At 52.3% G+C, this 16,770-nt stretch overlaps 6 protein-coding genes across 6 annotated transcripts; 3 read left to right on the top strand and 3 right to left on the bottom strand.

Moving 5' to 3' along the window:
- Positions 1-309: 309 nt before the first annotated feature.
- Positions 310-7,384, top strand: N7516_001239 (CCR4-NOT core subunit CDC39; the record flags this gene model as incomplete). Its single annotated transcript, XM_057213961.1, has 4 exons — positions 310-966; positions 1,017-1,341; positions 1,392-7,267; positions 7,319-7,384. The coding sequence occupies 4 exons, from the start codon at positions 310-312 to the stop codon at positions 7,382-7,384; spliced, it is 6,924 nt and encodes a 2,307-aa protein (XP_057075844.1).
- A 606-nt stretch (positions 7,385-7,990) lies between these two features.
- On the top strand, positions 7,991-9,209 carry N7516_001238 (seipin; the record flags this gene model as incomplete). Its single annotated transcript, XM_057213960.1, has 4 exons — positions 7,991-8,056; positions 8,104-8,288; positions 8,342-8,794; positions 8,855-9,209. 4 exons carry the CDS (start codon positions 7,991-7,993, stop codon positions 9,207-9,209), a joined length of 1,059 nt encoding a protein of 352 aa, XP_057075843.1.
- A 183-nt stretch (positions 9,210-9,392) lies between these two features.
- On the top strand, positions 9,393-11,923 carry N7516_001237 (uncharacterized protein; the record flags this gene model as incomplete). The annotated part of the gene is made up of 4 exons (XM_057213959.1): positions 9,393-9,404; positions 9,457-10,358; positions 10,407-10,466; positions 10,639-11,923. 4 exons carry the CDS (start codon positions 9,393-9,395, stop codon positions 11,921-11,923), a joined length of 2,259 nt encoding a protein of 752 aa, XP_057075842.1.
- Positions 11,924-12,088: 165 nt separating this feature from the next.
- Positions 12,089-13,303, bottom strand: N7516_001236 (DUF453 domain protein; the record flags this gene model as incomplete). Its single annotated transcript, XM_057213958.1, has 1 exon — positions 12,089-13,303. The coding sequence occupies one exon, from the start codon at positions 13,301-13,303 to the stop codon at positions 12,089-12,091; it is 1,215 nt and encodes a 404-aa protein (XP_057075841.1).
- A 200-nt stretch (positions 13,304-13,503) lies between these two features.
- N7516_001235 (uncharacterized protein) lies at positions 13,504-14,735 on the bottom strand (the record flags this gene model as incomplete). Its single annotated transcript, XM_057213957.1, has 3 exons — positions 13,504-13,937; positions 13,992-14,287; positions 14,338-14,735. 3 exons carry the CDS (start codon positions 14,733-14,735, stop codon positions 13,504-13,506), a joined length of 1,128 nt encoding a protein of 375 aa, XP_057075840.1.
- Positions 14,736-15,041: 306 nt separating this feature from the next.
- pex14 (putative peroxisomal membrane anchor protein (Pex14)) lies at positions 15,042-16,385 on the bottom strand (the record flags this gene model as incomplete). Its single annotated transcript, XM_057213956.1, has 6 exons — positions 15,042-15,311; positions 15,368-15,772; positions 15,825-15,909; positions 15,963-16,215; positions 16,270-16,276; positions 16,353-16,385. 6 exons carry the CDS (start codon positions 16,383-16,385, stop codon positions 15,042-15,044), a joined length of 1,053 nt encoding a protein of 350 aa, XP_057075839.1.
- Between the last annotated feature and the right edge of the window lie 385 nt (positions 16,386-16,770).

The raw sequence follows: 16,770 nt of genomic DNA, 5'->3' as shown, positions 1-16,770 counted from the left end.
AGCAAGGTGTGCCTTATATTCCCCCCCGGTGCCTGATTGGGAGCTCCCGCTCGACACCTGAGGCAGGCACACTTCCGACAACTCGCACCTTGCACCCCATTCCTCTTGCAACCTCTCCATCTCATCGTTCCCCCATCCATTCCTCTCCCACAGTGTCATCTTCTTTCCCCAATATCCTCCCTCTCTCGATATCGCATGATCTCGCGTCTATTTCATTGATCTGCCTTATCGATTTCCCCCCGTTTATTGCGCCTGTGACTCTTAAAAATCTGTCTTTGGACCTCCAGATCAAATGATCGCGTCTCCTAGATGACCTTCCCTCCCCCTCACCCTTCCGCCCAATCGTCGATTGCTTCTGGCACCGATAAATCTTCTTCGACCAGGACCGATATTGGTGCCTGGGGTCGGTCCGTGTCGCAGTCCGGCGCACGTCGTGGGTTGACTCCACTCGCGACCAACATATCCTCCGCCGCTCCCCCCACGGCTTCCCGGGGCTTGGACGCAGGCCTTGGGGTTTCGACACCGTCTTCTTTTTCTGCCGTGCTGAGCTCTGCCAGGGGTCTCTCCGGTGGAAGTCCCAAGCATACATCTTCGCCCTTCACATCATTGCAGTCTGGCTCGCAACAGCACGCAACAACCCTCTCTTCTCCTAAGTTCCGAGCTCACACCCCTTCCATAGGGTCCCATTTGGCCTCTGCTACAGGCTCCGCCCCGGGTGGAGGAGGTACTGGGGGAGGAGGTGGTGGGCCGGGATCTTCCAGAGGCGTCTTCTCGCCGCTCTCGTCCGGAACAACCGTGAATTCTCCCACAGGGTTCGCTTCTGACAAGCCGGGTTCCACAGCCGCCCACTCGAGCCAATCGTCGCTCACCAAAATCTCCATTGCTCAGGTGTTCCTGTTGCTGGATTCTATTACAGAGAAGGAAGGAAAAGAGAAGTGGGAGACAAAAGCTGCCCAGATACACAAGGTTGGTGGTGCTGCCATATATCTCAACCCACCCGATGCTAATAACCGCAGCTTGTGACATCGAACGGAATGGAGGTCTTTTCCAAATACTTTCGCCGCCTCCTAACAGGAAATGCGCCACAAATCTTCCCGGGCGTCAACAAGTCCGTTGAGAATGCGGGCAACTACCCTCTCCTTGTCCAGGAGCTGCAGAAAGTGTCTTCTGACATGGAGCAAGCCCAGAAAATTGCTGAGACAGTAGATACTTCTGAAGGAGATATTTTCCGCGACTTCGACCTTTCTACTTTCTTGGATCATTTCCGACTCGACCCAGTGGTCAAGGTTGCACTTGCCTTGGCCTTTAAGTTGACAAGCAAGTCGGATCTTCGTGCTAAGGGTATGTCTGCTCCTTTACGCCTCTTGATTAACTCTAACCAACCTCGATAGCCGATGCCATCCTCTCGAATTCCATTGCCCCTTTCTTGCAGAGCTTGGCGAGTCCCAACGAAGTGACCAAGGATTATCACAACTCCTTCCTTGGCATGACGATTGAACGTTTCATCCTATACCCTCCCCGCAACTTTACCGACGATGTCAAGGCGAAACTGGTTTACGCGGCCAATCTGCGATACCAAAAACTTGGCTTGGATATGCCATTCGAAGTTTCCTCTGCCCTACAGATGTTCAATTTTGTCAACCCTCAATATGTCCTTGTGCGACAGCTCCACGCCAAGGGGTCTCGTGCCACTGCAAATATCGAGACAATAAGTGAATTGCTAAATTCAGACCAGAAGAACTGGAGCGAAGAACATCTAGCCAGTGCCCTTCTCTTCATGATCTTGTCGCAATATTGGGAACAATTCTCACTAGAGACATTCTTAAGTGCATATAACGACAAGCCTATCAATTGGCCCCTGGTGTTCCGCCACTTCGATCGTGAGGGCCTCCGAGTGGATCCGAAGCAATTCACCAAATTGTACAGCGTTCTTTCCGCCATGTCGGTCGACGACTCGTCTTTGGATGTTCAAAAGCTTTGGGGTGGAGACTGGGAACATCGTGACACGCAGATGTCATTCCTGACAGCCTTTGTGGCCTCTCGAATCGACCCATCGCACATCAACAATCTTCGCGCAACTTTCCCCACTGACTTCTTTGAAGATGCTCCTGATATCGTCAAGTTGCAAGGCGAGCGTGCGGCAAAGTCACCTCTTCGGTCCATGGATGCTATGAAAGCAATTTTCGACCTTGCTTTGTTCTCCCAGGCTTCGTGGGCTGCGACAGAAAGCCAACTCCTTATAAAAGCGGTTGTGCAATTTGACTTGCCAGTCTTCCTCGTTTCCGCTCTTGCTGTTCCCCAGCCATGGTCCAGTGTCCAGCAGAGCTTCGTGCTGCGCACATTCATTGTCTTCATCTCGAAGCAAGAGGATGGGTATCAGCTCGCTCTTCACGGCGCCTGGCGACAAGATCGACAGTGGGTATCAGAGCAGCTTTTCACCACCTTCACTCAGGATCCCACATCCACTGCTGTGATCTATGAGCACGCCGCGGCATACGGATGGCTCGATTATCTCCTTGGGTTCACCAATGGACTTGCCCTCGATCTGGCCTGCTACTCTCACCGCAAGAGTCCCTTTGACCTTGAGCAGTGGGTTCGAAATGCCGCACAGAAAGGCGCCATTGATATGGGTGGTCTGCTTTCCAAGTTCCTGCGAATCAAAGCAGAGGACGAATTGCACGTCCAACGGAAGGAGCAATCTGCTCATCAAATGGTCAGCCTCGCAGTCAAGACTGTTTATACGCTTTTGTCTGTATTGGAGGAATACGTCGGAGACCGCGAGAATCTCACACCTGTCCAACGCATTTGCATTCAGACATACCCTCGCCTGATCAACTACGGCGAAGGATACGATGATATCATCGACGCCAATGGTGAGAACGGCAACACGTTGCCCGACTCAATTGACAAGCAAATGCAAGAGCTCTTTGGTAAAATGTACCATGAGGAACTCTCCCTGCGTGAGATGTTGGAGTTGATGCGCAAATACAAGTCTTCGCGCGACCCCACAGAACAAGATCTGTTCGCTTGCATGGTGCATGGCTTGGTCGACGAATATCATTGCTACCATGAGTACCCGCTTGAGGCGCTGACCAAGACTGCGGTCATGTTTGGTGGCATCATCAACTTCCGTCTTGTTGACGGCATCACGCTGAAGGTCGGTCTCGGTATGATCCTCGAGGCTGTCCGCGAACATGAACCCCATGACCCGATGTACAAGTTCGGCGTGGAAGCGATTGAGCAGTTGATCAACCGTCTCCCCGAATGGGCTGGGTTCTGCCACTTGCTTTTCCAAATCCCGTCTCTTCAAGGCACGCCCATCTACCAAAAGGCAGAGGAGGTGCTCCGTGAACAAGGAAATCAGATTGGCGAAGCGGAGGCAGGACCCTTCGATGGTCTTGCTTCTGTGCCCCTGACTAATGGTAATTCTATCGGCTCTCCCATCGCCGATGGCTCGGTGCGCAAGTTCCGTGCTGTTCAACTCGACCCACCTCTTCGATCTGAACTCTACGAAGACCCGGATGAAGACATCCAGGACAAGATTCTTTTCGTTCTCAACAATGTTTCTGAGCAAAACATTGACGAGAAACTTGAGGATCTTCAAGAAGTGTTGCGCGACCAACACCACCAGTGGTTCGCCGCGTATCTGGTGGAAGAACGTGCCAAATTGCAGCCCAATTTCCAGCAGCTTTATCTCGACCTTCTTGGGCGCATTGGCGACAAAATCCTCTGGGCCGAGGTCCTGCGGGAGACCTATGTCAGTGTCGCTAAGTTGATTAACTCAGAAGGCACATTAAGCTCGTCCACCGATCGTGGTCACCTGAAGAACCTTGGTGCTTGGCTTGGTTCATTGACTATTGCCAAAGACAAACCTATTAAGCACAAGAACATCTACTTCAAGGGCCTGCTTCTCGAGGGCTATGATACCCAACGCCTCATGGTTACGATCCCCTTCACCTGCAAAGTTCTTGTGCAGGCTACCAAATCCACGGTCTTCAAGCCACCCAATCCCTGGCTGATGGATATTTTGGGCCTGCTGTTGGAGCTTTATCATTTCGCGGAATTGAAGCTCAATCTCAAGTTCGAGATTGAAGTCCTCTGTAAAGATCTTGATCTCGACCACAAGACAATTGAGCCTGCCATCGTCATTCGTGATCGTGCTGCACATGTCGAGGAACCACTGCCCACTGTTAACGCCCCAGAGGGTCTTACCGAGCCATTTGAGGACCTGTCTCTCGGCGCTATCAACCCGGCCATCCGGAACGAGAGGCTATCTCCGGCCGCCATCATGTCAACACTGCCAAGCCTTGACAAGATCCTCGTCCTGCCCTCATCGGCGAGCAGCATGGTTGACCCCACCATTCTCAAACAGATTGTGCACACTGCAGTCGAGCGTGCCATTGCCGAGATCATCACCCCCGTCGTTGAGCGCTCTGTCACTATTGCGTCCATTTCCACTGTACAGCTTGTTTCCAAGGACTTTGCCATGGAGCCTGATGAGGAACGTGTTCGCCATGCTGCGGGCATCATGGTTAGACAACTTGCCGGTAGCCTGGCGCTCGTCACCTGTAAAGAGCCTCTCAAGGTTAGCATGACCAACTACATCCGCATGATTCAGCAAGACTACTCCGAGCAGCCTATGCCCGAGGGCTTGATTCTTATGTGTGTCAACGATAACCTTGATGCTGCCTGTGGCATTGTCGAGAAAGCTGCAGAGGAGAAGTCGCTGCCTGAGATCGAGAAGGTGATCGAGCCTCAATTGGAGGCTCGTCGTCGCCACCAGGCCAGTCGTTCTAACGATCCTTTCATTGATCCTTCAATGAACCGTTGGGGACTGTTCATTCCGGAGCCTTACCGCCAAGCGCCAGGCGGTCTCAACAAGGAGCAACTTGCTATCTATGAAGAGTTTGCCCGTCAATCCCGAGGCCCGGCGCCATCTACTGATGCGTCAGCCGGCCGTCAGCTCCCCGACGTGCTTGGAGAATCCTACCCTGCTATTCCAAACCTTTCCACCCCAGCTGAGCAGCCAGCCATCCCCCACAGAACCCCACAGGCGCAGCCTGCCGTTTCTCAAATGCCCCCCGTTCAGACCAACGGGTTCCTCGATGCTCAAAGCCCCCGGGAAAGAGTTGAAAGCTTTGTCTCCGACCTACAGCAGTCTGCTCGCAGCGCCCCTGAAGAACACGTCAAGGATCTTGACAGAGATAGTGCAGTTCTTCAAGAATACAACCAAGCATTACGCTGCATCCTTCACGCGACAAACGGAGAGGAGCTAGCACGACTGACCTGTTTGAAGGTTTGCACCCTTCTGTATTCCCAGCCACATGGACCTCTCGAGATTGAAGTTCTCGTGCACCTTCTTGCCAAGCTGTGCGATATGTCCAGTCTCATTGCTCGGTACACGTGGGCACTACTCTCCGAAGTTGATGATGAGCACATGTTCAATGTGCCGGTCACCGTTGCTCTCATTGACGCAGGTCTCCTGGATATCCGTCGGGTCGACACGAACCTTACCCGACTCATTCAATCCCGGAACGTGCCCGCCTTGGAGTTGCTGGGTAACCTGATGGATCGCGTTCTTTTCAATGAAGAACCCTCGGCCCTTCGATCAGACTTCTCTGGCAGTCTAGATGCCATGAGCCAATGGCTTGCCGAGGATGCCAGTGTGGCCCCTGGTCTTGAAATCGTGCGAAAGCTGCGCGAGTCCGGTATTCCCGAGGTCGTCAGCACCCTCCTTAGTGACCAAGCCAGGTCCAAGCGAGACCAAATGGAGTACATCTTCAGCGAGTGGATCGGTATCTACAAGGCCTCCGGTGCGACTGACCGTACCTTCCACTCTTTCCTTCAGGACCTCCACAACCGCCAAGTGATGAACAGCCAGGAGGATTCCGCACTATTCTTCCGTCTCAGCATCGACATTTCCGTCGCCATGTTTGAGCATGAGTCTCAGAACCCCAACGGCGCCAGCCTTGATGAGGCCTTCCTCTACATCGATGCCCTCGCTAAGCTCGTCATTCTTCTCATCAGATTCCAGGGCGAGAGCGCTGGCGCCGTCAAAGCCAGCAAGGCTACATACTTTAATTCTGTTCTGTCTCTCTTGGTCCTGGTCCTCAACCACCACCAGGTCATGAGAGGAGAAGCTTTCAATCAGCGTGTATTCTTCCGTCTCTTCTCAAGTATCCTGTGCGAGTATTCTATGAATGGCCTCCAGCACACTGAGCAGCACCAGGGAATGATTTTCGCCTTGGCCAACAAATTCCTCTCCTTCCAGCCCCGTTATGTGCCCGGGTTCGTTTATGGCTGGCTTTGCTTGGTCTCCCACCGCGTCTTCATGTCTGACATGCTCAACATGCCTGATCGTGCAGGATGGGCGCCCTACTGCGAAATCATGCAAGCCTTGCTATCCTACATGGGCGAGCAACTAAAGGCTGCCAACATCACATATGTTGCTAAAGACCTATACAAGGGCGTTCTCCGTATCTTGTTGATTCTGCACCACGATTTCCCCGAGTTCGTGGCTGAGAACCATTTCCAGTTCTGCAATGTGATTCCGGCCCACTGCGCTCAGCTCCGCAATCTTGTCCTCAGTGCATACCCCTCTTCATTCCAGAAACTTCCTGACCCTTTCCGCGAAGGCTTGAAGGTCGAGCGTATTGAGGAGATGCGGGAAATCCCCAAGATTGCTGGTGATATAGTTGCTCCTTTGCAGCTCGCCAACATCAAGGACATCGTTGATGGTGTGCTCCAGAACGAGAGTATCTCCGCGTCTGCTGTTCAGCAGCTTTGCGACGCCATTCTTAACCCGGATTCCAAGGACACTGGCCTCTTCTTTGTCCCCGTCGACGTGGATGTCGTCCTGGTTAATGCGCTTGTATTGTATATTGGCCAACAAGCCGCAGTGGAGCATGCTTCCAAGGGAAACACCCGCAGCGCCTTTGAGAACTCGACTCACGCTGCTCTTCTGGAGAAGATCGCCCAAGTTCTGCGACCTGAAAGTCGCTACTACTTGCTTAGTGCAATGGCCAACCAGCTCCGCTACCCAAACAGCCACACCTACTTCTTTAGCTTCACGATTCTCCGTTTGTTTGGCGTGGACTACTCTGAGCAAGATGACTCGGATATCCGCCAGCAAATCATTCGTGTGTTGTTGGAGCGGCTGATTGTCCACCGCCCGCATCCATGGGGTCTGATCATCACCTTGCAGGAGCTCCTCCAGAACCGGAGCTACTCATTCTTCCGCCTCCCCTTTATTCAGGCGGCACCTGAGGTAAGCTTACCACCAATCTTCCACGATCTCGCGATACTAACTTTTCCTCAGATCGGCCGTCTTTTCGACGCTCTTCTCCAACACATCCAACAACAGAGCCCTCGGCCCATCGCCTAAGATTCTCTGGGCTTCTCATCATCATCCTCTCCTTCCATATCTCTCCTCAAGTTCTTTCTCTGGTGACTCGGGCGGTACAGGAGTACTTCGTTGCATGTAATTTTCACGGTTTCTCTTCCGCAATTGCTCCTTTGCGCCTTTTTCCATTTTATCTTTTCAGTTTCATGTTACGGCAGGGGTTAGCCGCGGTGATGGCATGCATATTTATTTTTTTTTCTCTTACGATTTCCGGATGACTTGAGGTTCCATGATATTTTTTCGCGTCTCATGCTGCCCGTGACCTGTAATGATAAGACTGTAAAAGCCGGAGTTGAAGGTGTCTTCATTATCTGCATGGGGCAATGCTAATTTACTATTCTTTTGATCATTGTAGCTTCTTTTTGGACCTTCCATATGGCTTCATGTAGTTTAATGAACCACATCTTTTGTCACTTGTTGTCAAAGTAGCAAGAATTGGCAGATATGATCGTAGACATACAGTTGTAGGGCAAAGCTTCCAAGGTCGGAGACCTCGGTGCAGATAACGGCGATAACAGGATAACAGGATAAGCCTCATGAGACCTCAACTTCCAAGCTTATTTCTGCCAACTATCTATTCCCTCTACAATGGCGGACTCCGAATTTGGAGACGAGTCCGAATATGGTCCATCTTCTACCAGGGCAGTCATCATGGTGGGTATATTGATGCAAGTTTCCCAATCGTAACTGACGCAATACAGGACGCGGTCCTCGCGCCGTTCCGCGTGCTGGTATCCAAGTCCGCCTTACGGCTATATCTAAACACGCTGCTGTTCATGGGTGCCGCAGCATTTCTAATTGGAATCTCTGCAATTGCCTATGGTATCTTCTATTTCAAATTTATCCCCACAGTCGGACTACAGCGCGAAGTCCATCTACAATTCGGGTACGATCACATTCCCTACAACCAGACACCGAGCTTAATTAACTCGCGCACAGCAATGGCAACCCCTGGGGCACAGCAAACTTCGACTCCGAGTTCGTAGCTCTCCAGCCTTACGACGTATCTGTGACCCTAGAGCTTCCACGCACACCCTCAAACCTCAATACAGGCAACTTCATGCTCGACCTCACCCTCTTCTCCTCCCGCCCCGCGTCATCCCTCCTACCAGGTCCGAATAATGCCCCCATCTCGCAGGCCCGTCGCCCTGCTATCATGACCTATGCTTCGCCGCTGGTGGATGTTGCTCGTAGAGCAGCGCGTATGCCGCTCTATGTTGTTGGCTGGTACCGGGAGTCGGAGACGCTGGAGGTGCCAATGATGGAACAGCTTGAGTTTGCGAAGGGAGTGCGGAATATACCGCAGAGCCTGCGACTGGAGATTCAAAGTGACTTGAAGATGCAGATATATACCGCTCGGGTGGAATTCCGTGCTAGGCTTACGGGGCTTAGGTAGGTCTTTTTCCAAGGTTGGAGTTGGGGATGTTTAAGATGTGACTAACAGATCGACAGATGGCTTATGTATCGCTGGAAGATTACGTCTTTTGTTGTTTTCAGCTCTCTGTTCTGGTCTGTCTCCATACTCTCTGCTGGCTTGACATGGCTGGCGATGACTTGGGTTTTGGGGACTGAACCTAAGAATGAGATTGAGGAGGAACCAGAAGACTCTATCAAAGAAGATCTGGAGGAGCAGGATACTTCTGATGAATCCCCCGAGGTCAAAAAGGAGGAGCCGGAGGAGCAGGGAAGGATGTTGCTTTCTAGTTATCCGGCTGAGGGCGATGAGGCTGGTGCAGGCTCTGGACTAGAAAGCGCAGAAGCTCGTGGGGTACAGAGACGGCGGAGTCATTTGACACAAACAGATTGAAAGTGATTTCATTGATCTAGCTGTTCTGGTCTAGTCTGATTGGGTGCTATATGCTGTAATGTCGTTATGGTATATATGTTGTAGTGAGAATGGCACTGTGGATCGTTTGGCCGATTGCGACAACGCAAAGCGGGGGGAACTTTCTTCCCCTCCATTCCTCACATCTCAACCACTCCACCCGCAATGCATATCCTGGTATGTAGATATAGTTCTTACGGTGTCGATTTGGAGACTCATCTCTCTCTAGGTCACCAACGACGACGGTCCTCCGTCAAACCAGTCATCGCCGTACGTGCATTCGCTCGTTCACTCGCTCCAGTCCGCCGGCCACACAGTCTCGGTTATTCTCCCACACCAGCAACGATCATGGATCGGTAAAGCGCATATCGTAGGCGCGTCCGTCAAACCTACCTACTTCCGCCCCGGAACGCTTCATCAAGAAGACGGGACAACACACCGTTTGCCCCGGGGTAGTGATGGTGAACCCGACGAAGGTGACGAATGGGTTCTGATCGACTCCACTCCCGCAAGCTGTGTCCAGATCGGTCTATATCACTACTTCAAAGAACGTGGCCCTATCGATGTCATTGTGTCTGGTCCAAATTATGGTCGCAACACAACCGCACTATTCGCATTATCGAGTGGGACCATTGGTGCAGCGATGGAAGGTGCCTGCTGCGGCATGCGGTCAATTGCTCTGTCGTATGCTTTCAGCTCTCGAAACCATGACCCTGTTATTATCGCAGAGGCCTCGGGCCATTCGGTCAAGGTGATTGAGCATCTTTGCGCGAACTGGGCAGACGAGGTGCACCTCTACAGCGTCAATGTTCCCCTTGAACCCGGCGTTAGTGAGAATAAGGTCTTATACACCGATATGCTGCAGAATACGTGGACCGGGAGTTGCTTCCAGGCTGTCGATCCCACGGCCGCAGACGACCCGGATTTGCAAGAAAAGCTGCTGCGCGACGGAGGCGAGGCGGAAGGAAAGAAACCGGATCAGACTGTCGGTAATAGCGAGAAGTCAGCATATGGACCCCGAATTCAACACAAGCATTTCAAGTGGGCTCCGAGCTTCCAGGATGTTTACCGAAGCGTGGAGGAAAGCGAGCCTGGCAATGATGGCTGGACCGTCAAGGAGCAAATGACTAGGTTTGTCCAATGCCCTTCTAGTTATGAACATCGACTGACTTTTCACAGCGTCACGCCTCTCAAGGCCAATTTCATGCCCGCACCCGGTATCTCGGGGGAGATTAAGCTGTGAGTGAAGACTTTGATATGATGGGGGCATGGCATGGAGGGTTCTATCCGAAACATACATGTTGCATGCACTTTAGATATCTGGCTTAGCTGTTAGATACCATGTCCCCTCCCCTTTGATCTGCTTTTCTTCTTGTATTGGCGCCCTTTCTGATAGACGGAGATCTTGTAGATTGGCTAATCAGCCCTCATTGTACTCCCTCATCGACTGCGATGACTCTTACGTGCAAGAAATGGTTGACCGGGCATTGACCCGTCGCCTGGGAAGTGCCTCCAAGCGTGTGTCTTCTGTATCCGAACTACCAGACTCTTCCGCACCACTTTTCCAGTACCGCGAATATGAGCGCCTTGACTTCGAACATATCATGTCCAGGTCCTTGACGTCTCTTTCAAGCGCATACATCATCCGAAAAGCTTTGATTCGCAAACACTATCTCTCAAACACGGTGGCCAATTGGATCTCAAAACACCCGGATAGCATCCTACGACGCCACTTCAAGCCCGCCTTCGACTTCGAACTTGACTATGCCGAATTCCTCGACGACGCCCTGCTAGAAGCATATGAGCTGAACGACAGTCTAGCCAAGAACGAAGAGCGACCCGACTCCGAAAAGGAATGGTGGATCCTCAAGCCCGGCATGAGTGACCGAGGCCAGGGAATTCGCATCTTCAACAGCGAAGACCAGCTACGCGAGATCTTCGAGGAGTGGGAAGAAGACTCAGACGACGAAAGCGGATCTGAGGCGAACGCCGACGACGGCACAGAAGCCGATGGCAGCGCTGCCCTAGACACAGGCATCGTCACTTCGCAGCTCCGCCACTTCCTCGCACAGCCTTACATCGACCCTCCCCTTCTCCTCCCATCGTCCTCAAACAGAAAATTCCACATTCGCACCTACGTCCTCGCCTCGGGCTCGCTCAAGGTCTACGTCTTCAAGGAGATGCTTGCGCTCTTCGCTGCTAAGGCCTACTGCGCCCCACACGAAGAAGAAGACGACGTCGCCGACCTTGCGCGCCATCTGACCAACACCTGTTTCCAGGAAGGCGGTAGCTCAAACGAAGGCAGTGTGCGTCGCTTCTGGGACCTTGACCATCACGTCCCTGGTCTCAGTACAGACTGGAAGGAGAAGATCTTCGACCAGATCTGCTCGGTAACGGGTGAGGTGTTTGAGGCTGCCGCTCGGGGTATGATGATTCATTTCCAGACTCTGCCTAATGCGTTTGAGTTGTTTGGTGTTGATTTCCTCGTTGATGCTACTGGGGATGTGTGGCTGCTGGAGCTCAACGCGTACCCTGATTTCGCGCAGACTGGTGAGGATCTAAAGGAGGCTGTTGTTGGGCGCTTGTTTGAAGAGGTGGTTGATGTTGCTGTCAAACCGTTCTTTGGATTGGGTGATGGGGCTGGCACTGATGATATGAAACTGGTTGCTGATATTGATCTCGGGAGACGTGCTTAGAGATGGGGTTAGAATAGAGGATGTAGATATACCACTTGTGATATACAAGAATAAAAGTTTTGATTTGGACATCTCATATACTCAGGTCTTTGCTCTTCTCTTCGTGGCACTTGTTTTGCCCGTTTATCTACATAGTCTCCTACCAAGTAAAGACCATTCGCTCGCTCAACTGTCATTCTTCCAGAAAATACGGCCCTCAAACAAACGACGCGCTGTACTAAAGACTGTGGCAGAAGTTAATGCCCCATCCACATCGAAATCGGCACCAACCAACAGATTCCCACTGGCATGACCAATAGTAATACCAGCACTGTCGACGAGATTCTCATTCACAACACCAGCCACTGTACTCTGCGGCACATAAGCAGCAGCAGCAAGAGCCAAAGCAACAGTAATCGGGACCGCCTTATGCGGCTGTCCAACCGAAAGAGCACGAGCCAAAAGATCAACATCCACAGACGTCCGTTTCTGCTCGATATCTCTGGAATCGGTAGTAGAAGGGGCAGCCACGATACAGATCTTGGGCACACTACCCGGAACCGCCCCAATGTCATCCGCAATACCCATCTTAACACCCGCCTGCCGACGAATAGAGTCCAAGCGCGCGAGCAAATCCGAATGAGCAGTGATCTCATCAGGAGTCAAATTCCCATTCACGCCGAGATCAACCGCCTGCACAAAGACACATGGATTGCCGACGTCGATGCACGTAGCCCTAATCCCATCAAAGGTATCGACGACATTTCCAGTAGGCAAGAGTTTCCCCGTAACCGAGCCGGCGGGGTTAATGAAGTCGAGCTGGACACGGGCAGCTGTACCAGCGACACCGTCGATAGCGAAGTCCCCGCTGGTAGCAGCTTCGCCGTCAACAACAGGGAAGGACGAATGGATGATCTTGCCGGTGTTGGTGTTGTGGATGCGTACCGAGGCTGAATCTAGGCTGGGGTTCTGTAAGGGGAACACGTGTGCATCGACTGCGAAGGGCCCGACGGCAGAGCTCATGTTCCCACAATTACTGGAATAGTCGACATCGGTGTTCTTGATGCCGAGGGATATGAAGGTGTAATCGACATCGGCTTCGGCGTGTGTCGATGCGCCGACTACGCACACTTTCGAGAGGCTGGATAGTCCACCCCCTAATCCGTCTAGTTGTCGGCCATGGGGATCTGGACTGCCGATTACACTGCGGAATATCGGGGCCCAGTCTTTTCTGTCCGAGGGTAGGTCTTCTTGCTTGAAGAAGACTGCGCGTGAGGTGCCCCCGCGGTAGTATGCTGCTGGTAGGGAGTGTTGCTTTTTGGTTTGGAGATATCGCCGGCTACCAGGTGCTAATGGGGTCAATCCTGACCGACACGGTAGGCGAGATAGTTGTTTGAACATGCTGGGCTTATAGTAACTTGAGTATTGTTTGAGGGGAGACCGTATAATTATGGTCTAAATACCTCGGAGTCGCTCCGCTGGCGGTATCGGACCGTTCCGTTGGAGCGGATGGGCCGAGTAGGAGAGAGGACGGGGATGTAGATCATATTTATATTATTGTCTTATGGATCTAATAGTGAAGAATACAAGATATTCAACTTTCAGCCAAATCGCTGCTTCGCCAGAGCTTGCAAGAAGCTCATAGTCTCCTGCTCCTTCTGTCGATATGCCTGTGCACGTTCTTCTCGCTCCGCCGTACGCGCACGAAGGATCTCCTCTCTCCGGATCTCACGATCGTTCTTCTTACGCTGGTCTTTCTCCTTCTCCCGTTTCAAGGTAGAAAACTCATTGTCCCCGCCCATTAAATCTTCATCCCGAGCTGCCTCGGGTGAACCACCGCGTGCGTCCGCAAATGCACGGTTACTCGAAGCAACTTCTCGCCGCTTCTCGAGCTGTCTCTCCCGTGTACCCGCCTCAGCCCGCGGTGCAATTTCGTCTTGGAGATGACGCATTTCGGATTTATGCGAACGAATTTCAGCGCGGTGGTGATCGCGTGATTCACCACGGGCAGCGATGGCATCATCAATAGCAGATTCTAGGGGGCGAGGTCAGCACCCTGGTTATACTTGGGGGAAGTAGAAAAGCGTACCTTTTTTAAGCTCAAGATCTTGCATAGTTGGGATCGCAGGGCCAGCTTGTGGGCCGCCTCTCCCTGATCGAGCTTGTGGCAGACTAGGCCCGTACTCATCATCCTCATCTTCATCGTCATCATCGTCGCCTACTGGCGGGTTCCGTGGGGCTTCACTAGTCGCTCGCTGGTCCTGCGTATAATCAGGCGATTGGCGTCCGCCTCTCGGGCCAGCTGCCGGTTCTTCTTCTACACTCCGGCGTGCTTTGTCGAGTGTAACGGGATCGTACCATCCCTCCGCGAGCTCTCCACGGTTCCTGTGATGTCAGTAATTATCGTGTCAAGCAAAGAGCACCCTCAGACCTACCATTTTTGCGTAAAGCTCTTCCACCGCCCTCTCACCTCGTCTTCGCTCAAGTCTTCAATGTATTTGCCTTTTTGGATATCCAAGTACATGCCAAACATGGGCTCGTAAATCTTCAGGTCGCGCCCTGAGAGCTCGCGCGCTTGATAAGGGAGTACAACCGGTTTCGCTGGAGCATCTCTGTGTCGTCGCTCGTGGTGACCGCGCTCTTTGTCTTCGCTATGGCGGTGGTGACGGTCTGGTCTGTGTCTATCTGGCCGGTGCGGAGAACGCGAGCGCGAGCGCGAGCTCTCTCGGGGCCGGTGGCGACGGGAATGGCTGGTGCGGCTGCGGTGATGACGGCTTGAGCTTGGTGCAGAGGGAGAAGCGGCTCGGTGCGATGAGCGAGTTGGTGAAGGCATTTTCGCTGATTTCCTTCGTGGTAAGAGGTTCTGGAAAGTCTGGAGGACTTTGGGTGATGAGGAAAGACAGGTCTGCTTATCGGTTCGGCCAGCTGATTTCCAAGATTGTCCCCGGGTTTTCGATTCTAACGCATTCTTCGTCTCGATTTTGTTAATTTCAACTACAAATGTATACAAAAAATAGAGACTCTATATTATGAGGAAATATATATTTTATCCAAGGGGTAAAAAAAAATTCATTGTGATAAATACATCTAGGCGAAGAGGTATACAACATTCAATAATTCAGCGATCCCCAAATCAGCTTTAGCTGGGAGGAGCACTCTGCTCCAGGCTCGGGCTAGCGGTGGTCTCAGCAGGGGTAGCAGGTGTACTTTGCTGCGAGTTGACCTTAGACCGGTTGGCCGCGGCCATTTGCCACGCCGGGATGGAGGCAGACCGACCGAGCTGCGAGAGAGGGTTAGGACTCTGGCTTGTGCTCACGGGGGCAGCAGCTGGAGTTGGCTCCTGTTCAGCTGGAGTCACAGTAGCAGCCAAGCTGTTGGTGGCGGCAGGAGGAGCCGAAGTGGCGGGGGTCTCTTCCGATGCCGGGCGAGGAATGCTGGGGATGGGAGTGGATCCAATAGTCCTACCAGCAACGGGGTAGCTCCGCTACCACCAAGTCGATTGCCCAGCAAGGTCTTCAAGCTCTTGAGCTCAGTTCCGAGCTCCTTCAGTCGGTTCTCATTGCCTTCCCTGGCACCTTCAAGGGCCTTGGGAATGGCATCCTTCAATGACTTCACCTCGTCACTAATGCGACGAGTCTCATCATCCCTTCGGCGGGATGAGCTTTTGAGATCAGTAACAAGATTCTCCACGTCCTTGAGAGCCCCATCCAGGCGCTCGGTACGGGCTTCCTCGGCGGTCTTCAATGCAGCAGTGTCGGTCGATAGTTGTTCGATCAGAGTAAATGCGCGTGAGAACTGCTCATCGATGTTTTCTTTATCTTGCTCCAGCTGGGGAGGGGTCGGTGGGGCGATCAAAGGTGCAATATAACGCTGGATGGATTGATCAGCGCCATTGGTTTTGAGGGAGGGGACCATTAGATACCTTTGTGACGGTATACAACCCATAACCAACTCCACCCACGACTGTCGCCATAATAAACCAGTCACGCCAATCTCTCTTGGGTGGCCTTTTTCATATGATTAGTCTCAACACCATGCGACGATCGATAGGTAAACGTACTCGGGAGGCGGCTGCCATTGATTATATGGGGGATAGCCATATCCTTGAGGCGGTTGTGGTTGCCGGTAAGGAACTGGCTGTGAAGAGTAACTAGGTGCTGGGGATGCCGAAGCTGTAGCTGCGGCCGCGGCAGACGGGTCTTCGCCCACTCGCGATAAGGCAATGTCCACTTCCTCTTGAGTCAAGTTCTTAGATTGAAGGAACGAGACTCTCTTTTCAATGGGCGAAGATGCAACCGATGGGTCCTGGAGGACTAGATAAAGTCAGCGATCATTACACACCAAGTTGTGTGCTTCGTAATCCATACAGGTAATCTAGCGGACACATGAGTTAGCGGTAGCTCCGAAAGCGGATGACAGTAGAGAGACATCATGTCAATAAATAACTTACAGCTGAGGCAATCAGTTCCTCGCGTGGAGCCATTATGATTGATGTTGGCGGCCAGTGAAGTGTAGGAGAGATAAATTAGGGAGAGAGATGCGATGCTCCCATCGGCAATCGCCATTTGGACCTCGGAACTCGCGCCAACGCCAAGACTTCCCCAGACCGGGAGTCTCGTGATTATCGGCGAAACCGTTTTTCCTTTTTAAACCCACACCGCCTACCTCATTTGAAAAGTGGCACGCATTTGTTTACTTCGATTCAAATCCCGCCTCGTGCCTGCCAAACAACCAGATTAAACCCCCTCCTCTCGGATTTTGTGGCGCATCCCACTTGGACCTTGAATCTTTTGTCAATATACAACCATATCGAAAATCCAGTTGTCAAAAGGATCGCCTTGTCTATTGCCGCCTTCGCGGCTTGTTTA

The sequence above is a fragment of the Penicillium verrucosum genome, assembly GCF_028828655.1.
Source record: "Penicillium verrucosum strain IBT 35672 chromosome Unknown utg000001l_segment0_segment0, whole genome shotgun sequence".
Taxonomy (NCBI): Eukaryota; Fungi; Ascomycota; class Eurotiomycetes; order Eurotiales; family Aspergillaceae; genus Penicillium; species Penicillium verrucosum.
Note: the sequence above shows the minus strand (reverse complement) of the source record. Positions and strands in the feature narration are given on the sequence as shown.